The following is a 9,770-nucleotide window of genomic DNA, read 5'->3' on the forward strand; positions in this document are numbered from 1 at the left end:
TCTGGCTATAAGTGCGTTCTCAACAACAATCAATGGAAGTAGCTGGTCTTCTAATGTTGTGTTAGCCTCAACCAACATGGTAACTGCACCTCCCTACTCCACAACAATAATACCAGTAGTGACCATTTTTTGATCAACCATAATACCAGTAGTGACCAGTAGTGACCATAATACCAGTAGTGACCATCTCTACCCATAAAACCAAAGAGGACAAAAAAAAACCCAGAAAAGATGCTGACGCTATGAGCAGTCAACAACAGTATCTAGCTGATGCAGCAGTGCAAAAATTTACCCTCATCAACTTACCTCTCCACTTATAGAATCTCAGCACATCCACCTTCAAGATGCCCTTCCAAGAATTCCAAGAGCCCTTATTGTCTTCAAACACCTTTTTTCTAATGCCTTTGATGGCTTCCAAACAATCCCAAACAAAAAATACCATGATGCAGTTTCTAACAGCTCCTAGAATGTGTGAGAGTAGGCCATTAGTTCATCATGAAACCAACCAATCAAGGTTGAAGCCAGGGTTGCAACATGGGCCAGGTTAGATTGAACACAACCCAAAAAGTTCTGGTTGATGTTCAGGCTAGGGTTGAAATGTATGAACCCGACTTAACTTCAACTTGGGTTAGAGTTCAGGCCTTCGCCAACCCAAACCCACCTTAACTTCATATTTGTATGTATAAATATTATATTAACATTTATTTATGTATATACACATGTATGCATGTGGCATATATGTATATGTGAAACTACGCATCATCAATAATTTTAAGTATAAAGGAAAATTTTCTCACAAGCATGATAACTATGTCCCTTACATATGATAATGCAAAAACCAATGTTCATAGAACCGGACCGGGCATAAAACGGAGAAGGAAGAGGTTCACGGGTCAGAGGTTCAATCGGGGTCGAACCATGATGACATGGAATATATGTATATATATATATATATATATATATATATATATATATATATATATTATGGGTTATACAAATGCTATATATAATATATTTTACAAGTTTTAATATATTTAAATATGGTGGATGGATGGCAAATTTCTTAATTTTCAAAGCAAATGACCATTGTTCAAGTCTCATAATTTACATTTTCCTTAAAATATGTGTAATAAAGTAATGCATACAATAAAGAGCCATTAAATAGCACAAGTAAAGATCTGGACTAGTGCTAATTAAGTAACATATGAAAATAATAGGTTACGGGTTCAAGTCTTCTCAAACTCATTTTAACATTTCAAGTATTTAATGGCCCAGGCAGTTTCATGAAGTTGGCACTAGTTCATCAGTTTTCTGGTCAAACCGATCGGTCAACGGTTTTCACCAGATTTTTAGTAAATACGGTTATCGCAGTGTGACCAAACCAGTCAAAGTACCAATCACGATTCAACCAGTCTGACCGGCCTGTCCGGTTTTCTAAACACTGGATAAAACTGAATGTACCTTAATCCTTGAGTCCATAAGATAAGAACATTTGGCAAAAGGAAGTAGAGAACTTGGGCCAAACTGAAATCTTCAGGTTGGGTTAGGGACTTAGGGTTAGGGTTAAGGGTTCCACAGCTCGGGTTGGGTTAGGGTTGACCTCAACGCAACCTAACCCAGCCCAACTTGTACCCCCGGTTGAAGTAAAACAAGTCCCTAAGCTCCAGAAGTAAGAAGTAAATAAGAAATGAGAAAGGGATAGAATCAACTTCTATGATGTAAAAATGCTACAGGTAGTATGTCCTTATGGTATAGACTCCACGATTGTATTATATATTGACAAGTTGGAAACAATTCTGAAATAGTATCAGAATGTGGTAGGCTAGGGTGTTAGGTAAGGGGACCCACTTTCACCTTTCCTTTCTACCTTATTATCTGACGTTTTTAGTAGAAACATCAGTAAGGCTGATAGGGAAGATTTTATAAGGGGTTGGAGGATAGGTAGAAGTCGGATCCTAGTCACCCTTCTTCAGTTTGCAAATGACTTGATGATCTTCTGTGATGGGGGGGAGGCTAGTGAGAAGGTAGCAAATTCAAAAGAGTTGATTAGAGGCAAATAGGGAGTCTTGTTTTGGGCTCAGCTGTAATGCTTGTTCTTTCTCTCTAGTTCCCTTGTAATCAGCTGAGAGAGGCTGCAACTTGCACCTCTTCAAGGGCTGTTATATGAGTTCAAAGTTCTCTCTCTTTTTTTTTTTTTTTTTGATGAATCATGAAGAACTTTATTAGGACGAAAATAAAGTAAACTGACAAGTTGATACAATCCAGAGTTCTCCAAGAAAGCGTGAGTTGCTGCCTTCCAAAACAAAGAAAATCAAAATAAAATTACAATTGAGCCCAGAACAAGTGATCCCTGTTCACCCCTTGCTTAGCTAGTATGTCTGCCAGTCCATTTGCTGACCTCCTCTCCCACTGAACTCTCACTGTGAGATTAGAAGTAAGCCACTTAAATCTCCTTATCTCTCCCCTCAAAGACCAAGCTACTGTCTCTGGTTATTTTAGCCACCTAGTTACCACATTAGAGTCACCTTCAATGATCAATCTCCCAAAGTTAACTCTTTAGCAATTTGGGCACCCTGTATAGCAGCTTGCATCTCTGCACTAACAGCATCCCCCAACCCCATTTGGGCCGGAGTATAAGGCAACAATCTGTCCCTCTTCATTCCTAAACACACCCCCAATACCAGAAGGTCCAGGATTGCCAAGGCTGCTGCCGTTAAAGTTGAGCTTTATGAAGCTTTCTTCTGGGGGTTTCCAGCCTACTACAGGTTTGTCCTTAGCTAAATACTACAAGTTCAAAGTTCTCTATTATCTATTGAAGTAATAAAATTTTCTTTATTCATAAAAAAAAAATAGTATCAGAATGTGGTAAAAATTAGTATGCACAGCAACCTCCAAAAGTTAATCAAACATACAGAGAATTAATGCATGTGATATCTGGAAAATGGCAAGAATGACTACAGAAGATGCAATGAAAATTAACCCTTACAACAATTCAAATACTGCATAAAATATCTATTACTCAGTAAACAAGAACAGCGTAATAACATCAAATCAAGGTAACTGATATTCTATTTATAGGTCAAATTTTCAGTATCTATTATTTAGCAAAAAAGTCAGTATCAACTATATGTTGACTTCAAATATTATACCGTGCGGAGGCGCTTGACACCATTGCGACCAGCAGCTAAGTGCCCATCTTGGGCATTACTTCCTGAGAGAGAGAATATAGAAACCAAAGACCCATCATCCTGAAAAAACATAGCAATAAGCAGAAAATAAACAACTGGTAAATTAAAAAAAAAAAAAAAAGAAAATTAACATAGGTTGTCCAGCTCAGGCTTTTTATTAACTGCGCCCTAGCATACCACATATACTATGGAACCCATATTCCTAGCTACTTCAGCATATAGATACAATAATTCTAAAAGCAACAAAGAACAGAGTTAGATTAAAAAATATATATATATCTAAAATGTGAAATAAAGTAGTTAGGGTGGCGAGGCAAACCTAGCAACTTGACAACTATATATCACCGTATGGAACCAAGGAATCACTCTATAACACCTGGGCCCCAAAAGGTACATGTAACGGTACTTAATTTTGCTTTCAATATCAACCAAGAAAATACAGTACAATTAGTGTTAAAATCCCTCATTTTGAACCAGCCTACTAAACAGTATTTCTTCTCCTCTTTCCAACCTCTCCATATAAAATCCCTCATTTTCTTTTCAATGAGAACTGTCATTCCCGTAAGTATTAGGTACATTGAGAGAAGATGCATGGGAAGGGAAGACAACACACTTTTCACCAAAGTATTCTTGCCTCCATAGGAGAGATACTTGGCTTTCTAAGAAGCCAGCCTTTTATCAATTCCTTCTACAATTGGCTCCCAATTTGTTTTGGAATTACACCTTTGCACCCAAAGGCATTCCCAGGTATTTCAAGGGTAGCATTCCCACTCTACACCTCCACACTTCTGTCCATTGGACAAGCTCCTGCACCTTCCCCACAGCCACCAGCTCATTTTTATGCATATTCACTTGCAACCATGATACAACTTCAAACCATCTAAGCACAGCCACTAGATATTACAGTTGCTCCTGAGACGCATCATGGAATAAGATATATCATCAGCACATTGCAATAAAGCTACATCCATCCTCCCATTTCCCACTGCAAATACTTCTATGAAATCTTCTGTATTAGCCATTTTCACCATTCTGCTTGAAGCTTCCATTACACATATGAATATGAAAGGGAATAGTAGATCCCCTTGTCTTATTCGTCTCAAAATCTTGAAGCTCCCACAGGCTGTTCCATTCACCAGTATTGAGAAAGAGGGGGTAGTAACACACACCTTCATCTAATTCCTCCATCTAGAGCCAAAGATCATCTTTCTAAAGCACATAGCCCAAGAAGCTCCAGTTCATGTGATCATACACCTTTTCCAAATCCACTTTACATGGTAAACCAGCCCTTCCATTTCTCAGTATTAAGTCAATTAGTTCTATACCCAGAACCAGCCCAATTAACATTAGGATTCAGGACCTGTAATGCAGAACCAGACCCTAATTAATAGGGTCAGTTTGGTCAGTTCTGCCTCCACCCAACCCATTAATAGCCCTACCATTCCCATCTCCAGCCCATTCTTATCAACCGCCAATCTTCCCAAGCTGTTTGCACACCTAGGTATCCCAGCTGAACAAGCAGTTCGGGTTGGTAGATAATGCCAAAACTTCTCAAATTTGATCACAAAGGTCATTCCACCTTTTTGATAGCATCCAACTAATTACCACTTGACAATCTCCTTCAACAACCAAGCCACTTCACTCCTTTTCCTTTGCAAATCTAAGTCCATAAAGAACAGCTTAGAGTTCAGCACTTAAATAATTCCCAACCCCTTGCAGACTTGAATGGTTAAACGATATACCACTGCAGTGCTCTCTAAAAGCTCTCCCCAAGGGCCCCAACCCAGATTGGCCTGGATTCCCTAGAGAATTTCCATCAAAATTTAATTAAATCTGCCCTTGGTCAGGTGTTATCCATGACGTGGTTCCTTTAAACTCTTTTTTTTTTTGTCTTTATCAAATGAGCCACCCTTTTGTTATGGATAACTTGAAAGTTTATTGAAAGTGAATAAAAGATAAGGTGTTAAGGAAGTACCTTGCACCCCAATTACTGAAATGACCCATGCCCCCCTACAACCCAATTTAAAAAAAAAAAAAAAAGGGTAACGATTTTGTTCTGCATTTACCATCCCCCAATTAATGATATGTGCCACCCTTGTTAGACAAAGGTCTATTATATTTTCTGCACTTTGTCTTCTGTTTTCAAGAATTCTTGAATGTCTTCCACCCTAAACACTCCATAGCATCACCGCTCTTATATAATGTCAGAAAGCTTTCCCCCTTTTTGTGTGCGTGAGATTATAGTGACTTGTAGACAACTCTAGCTTCTCCAAAAGGGTTGCCCATGCAACACCCAACAGATTGCAAAGTAGCTCTGCCTTGATGGTAAAAGGACACTAGAGAAAGAAGTGGTTTGCACTCTCTCCAATCCTTAGAGAAAGGAGGCACACATGAGGTGATATGCACCAATTTATCCTTTTTCTTTGATGCATATTTCCCATGTTGACAATTTTCAAAGGTAGCTATAATAGCTGGGAAAGGGGGTATAGATAGGGGGATCATTAGGGACATGAAGAAAGAAAAACAAGAATTAACCCAGAACAATGGGGATCCAAACTCTTCAGTCATCACCTTGGGGATTAAGAAAAATAGGGCTAAGTACATTTAAAAGAGTAAGGACCACCATACCTTCACGATCTCTGGGTCCTCTCCTAAAGCCCATATCCCATGAGATGCCTAAATCATAAAGGAATGTTAATAAGGACGCAAGTATATTTTAACACACGGTTATGGACTGTGGAGTATAAGTCTAGGGAAATGAGTGGATAAGGGGTTCATTACCCACCCAAGACTCCTTCCATATCTGGTCTTGTTTCCTAGAGAAACTGAAGACAATATTTCCAAGGGCCAGGGTTTTCAATGGAACATCGATCGATTTGGCATTGTAAGTTCTAAATAATCCCTTTATCTAATCAAAAGATTTAAAACTTTCACCACAGACATATAATGCCAGAAGATAAATGAAATGAGCTCAGGACGCATTGGGTATATCAGATACCGTAGAGAGGATAAAAGTTGTCAAGGCAAGCAGCCATCTAGGAAATTGATCTTACCTTTATTTAGTTAGCTGCTTAAAATCCTCCTATGCTCACCTCAGTTCATCTCAAGCGTAATTGAATAGTAAATACGATCCAAACATACAAATCCAGACACCTTGGAAAACTCTAGATTTTAAACTAGAACTCCAAGCCATGGCTAATGAATCATAATTATTTAAACTCTGAATATCAATAGCTTCACATCTGACCACCTCTCACATGCTAAAGTTCTTTTGTTTTATTTTATTTATTTATTTGGGGGGAGGGGGGCGCAGTAACTCATATGTTTTGTGATCTCTTTGTCTGCGCAAATTTCTTGCCCAAGAATTTTCTCCCTGCTCCCTTAAACCCCAGAAACTCGACGACATCGAATCAAGTTAAACATGTTAGTCATAAAGTGATCTCAGGTGAGTGTTCCTACCATTAATTAACTTATCAGGCAAAGGAAGAAGATTGAAGAGATAGACATTGAGATCGAAGATCCAGTTCAACTCTTTAATCAAGAGATGAAAAACGATTCGAGAAGGTCCGCAGCTTACCTTAGAAGTACCACGATAGTGAGTCCATGAACCCCAAGCAGAAGAATATGGCTCTCCGATGTTGTACGGTAGATCCTTTATCCCCGCCCCAGATCCAGCAACCACGCCCTTCAAGAATTTGAACATTTTCACGAACAAGCAGACGATCTCTCAGAGAGAGAGGGAGGGAGGGGGAGAGAGAGATGCTCGTTCGATCTGTTACCGAGTGGTGCAAGCCTGGAAGGCAGGGCCAATATGGGGAGAAAAATAAATGATTGGGCTCAATTTGGGTATTTTGCGAGGTAAACGATTAAAGTGACTCTCGAGGATTAGGGATGCAAACGGATCAATCGGACCGGATTCGAATCTCTCGAGGTTATTCGAATCCTATCGGATCTTATTTGATCCAACTTGTTTTTTTTAATAATAAATTATTAAAAGAAAAATAAAATATACCATTTTAAATAAAAAACAAAAATACAAGTATTTTTTAATTATTTTAATCATATATATACATACTTTTTATAAAAAAAATAATATATCAAATTTACAAAAATACAATATAAATAATGTATATATATATAAAACACATTGGATCGGAGAGGGGTGATCTGAATCCAATATGATCCACCATGGGTGAATTCGACCGAATAAGATCGAATCAGATCTAGAGGTGTAAAATGGGTCATGTTGGATTGTCTTGGGCCATGCTGCCCTCCCTATTGATAATTTGGGGGGTCGACCTGGCATAGTCCACAGCCCAAGCCTCTGTAGGCCCATGTCGTGCCATGGCCTGGGTTGGGCCTTGGGTGTGGGCTGAAGTGGGCTAGACTACTTTTTAATTTTTTTTTCTTTTTTTTATTTATTTGCCAAGTAAAACTAAAATATTTTACTTTCCTTTGAGAACTATTTGAAAAAATAAGAAATCTAATAAAAAATGAAAAAAAAAATTATTTAACCAAATAAGAAGTCAAAGAGATAGACTCCAAATGAATATCAAATTGGAAGAAAAATAGGAATTATATTTCAATTAAATTTGAATGATACAAAGCATACAATGGTTGGATGAATGAAACATGAAAATTGGAAAATGAAATAAATTAATAAAATATAAAAACAATATAGTTACAAATTGAAAATAAAAAATTATGTTATTAAAATATCAAATAAATTAAATAAAATTAAAACAAATTTTATGATAATTTGAAAAATAAAATGTTATACAACTATTGAGTATACAAAAAAATATTGACTTCAACATTTTCACATATTGCTCTTGACTTTAATCATTTGCTTTAGGTGAAGCATCAGACACTGTTTTCAAAACTGGACCGGACGGGACAGTCGGCCCGAAAAAATCAGGAATCAGTCTCTATTTTCCTCCAAAACCACTTTTTCACCGAAAACCATTGAATCGTCCAGTTAACTGTTCGAACGGTTTTGACCATTTTCCTTCTTTTTTTTTGTCAGAACGAGCCAGTCGTTCGGGTCAAATGGTCAGACCGCTCGAACCGGTAACTAGACCCCTGACCAATTCGGTCACCGATTCATTTTTAAAAACCATGGAATCAAGTGTTGTGTTTATGCCCTCCTTTGTCTTGTAATCTATTTTCAACATCTAGCCAATATTTAAAAAAGATGCACATCTCTAGACTTTTATCATTCATATAACTATTCTTGTCATCCAACACCTTAATACCTGCACTAAAACAAGACTATGATGGAACTGTAGACATTGGAGGGAGATGGAGGATGACTTGACCCGACCCCTTGAGACAATGACACATGGACCTGACTTAGCACGAGCGACAGCTCAGCCCCACAGCCTGACTACAACTAAGTAACGAGCCTACAGGATAGCTCGCTACGTCATACCTCGCTATAGGGGGAGCTCACTACAACGCGAGCTTGAGGTTCCCCTGAGCTACTGAAAGGGAATACTCCAAGAAAGTCTATCCCAGCTCGCGAGCTAGGATAACCAGCTCGCTCCAACACTTAGGCAGAAAAACTGCCCCAAAGACAACCTAGAAAGGGTCACCTCGAAGTACCCATGGGAGCTCGCTATGAGGTAGCTCGCGACTAAGCGACGCGATGCTTTCAGGAAGCTTCTATTTGACAAGACCGTACCCATTAGAATACGCCACATCTCCTGACTAACGGCACAGTCCCTGCCCATTCGATAGACTGTACCCACGTCTCTCGACAGATGGTGGCGTGCCTGTACTCCTGGGATGTGTCACCCATCCCATTGGGTAGTACCCAGCAACGGTCACCTACGCAGCCCTGGCAGGTAACGGCTGCGACAGAAGCCCAATGGCGGTTATGCCCGATTTGACAAGAACGCCTATATAAGAGCTCCCTAGTTAAAGGAAAAGCTATCTCTCAAGCTAATCTTGAGAACTTAGTGAACCAACGCGACCTACACTCTTAACCTCTTTACACTCTTTGCTTTCTACCCCCGCGTTCTAACTTAAGCTTCGGAGTATGTTTGAGCCATTGATTGGGCAAAAAGTAGAATGTTATGTAGGCGACATGGTCGTCAAAACCCAGTTCTCATGTAATTTAATACAAGACTTGAATTTAGTTTTTGAAATCCTACGTAGATTCAATATGAAGCTAAACCCGAATAAGTGTGTCTCTGGTGTCACATCGGGTAAATTTCTGGGATACATCATAAACCGGCGTGGCATTGAAGCCAACTCGGACAAAATAAAGGCCATCTTAGATGTGAGACCACCCCGAAAAATGAAAGAGGTTCAGAGGCTGAATAGCCGCCCTAAGCTGCATCACGTCCAAGTCGATAGATTGCTGCCTACCTTTCTTTAAAGGAATTAAAAGCAAAGGGTTTGAATGGAACCAAGATTGTCAGCTCGCGTTTGACGAGCTCAAAAAGTACCTCGTTGGCATGCCGGTCTTAACCCGACCTGAAGAGGGCGATGTTTTAGAGTTGTACCTCTCAGCAAGTGACGAAGTGGTCAGCTTGGTACTAATAAAAGAAGTAGATCAGGTCCAACGACCTATCTACT

At 39.1% G+C, this 9,770-nt stretch overlaps 1 protein-coding gene across 2 annotated transcripts in view; it reads right to left on the reverse strand.

Annotated features, from left to right (window-relative positions):
• The window catches only part of LOC148853183 (uncharacterized), a 113,160-nt gene extending 106,133 nt beyond the window's left edge, over nt 1-7,027 (reverse strand). For both annotated transcript variants that reach the window (XM_088944731.1, XM_088944730.1), the window contains exons 1-2: nt 6,766-7,027; nt 3,150-3,248 (exon numbers count right to left, since the gene is read on the reverse strand). In XM_088944731.1, coding sequence (XP_088800857.1) covers nt 3,150-3,248; nt 6,766-6,891 — 225 coding nt within the window. In that variant the 5' untranslated portion in view covers nt 6,892-7,027. The remainder of the gene's footprint in view (nt 1-3,149; nt 3,249-6,765) is intronic.
• Nucleotides 7,028-9,770: the final 2,743 nt, after the last annotated feature.

This window comes from Nelumbo lutea, chromosome 5 (genome assembly GCF_056320005.1).
Source record: "Nelumbo lutea isolate HS-2025 chromosome 5, American lotus-T2T, whole genome shotgun sequence".
NCBI lineage: Eukaryota > Viridiplantae > Streptophyta > Magnoliopsida > Proteales > Nelumbonaceae > Nelumbo > Nelumbo lutea.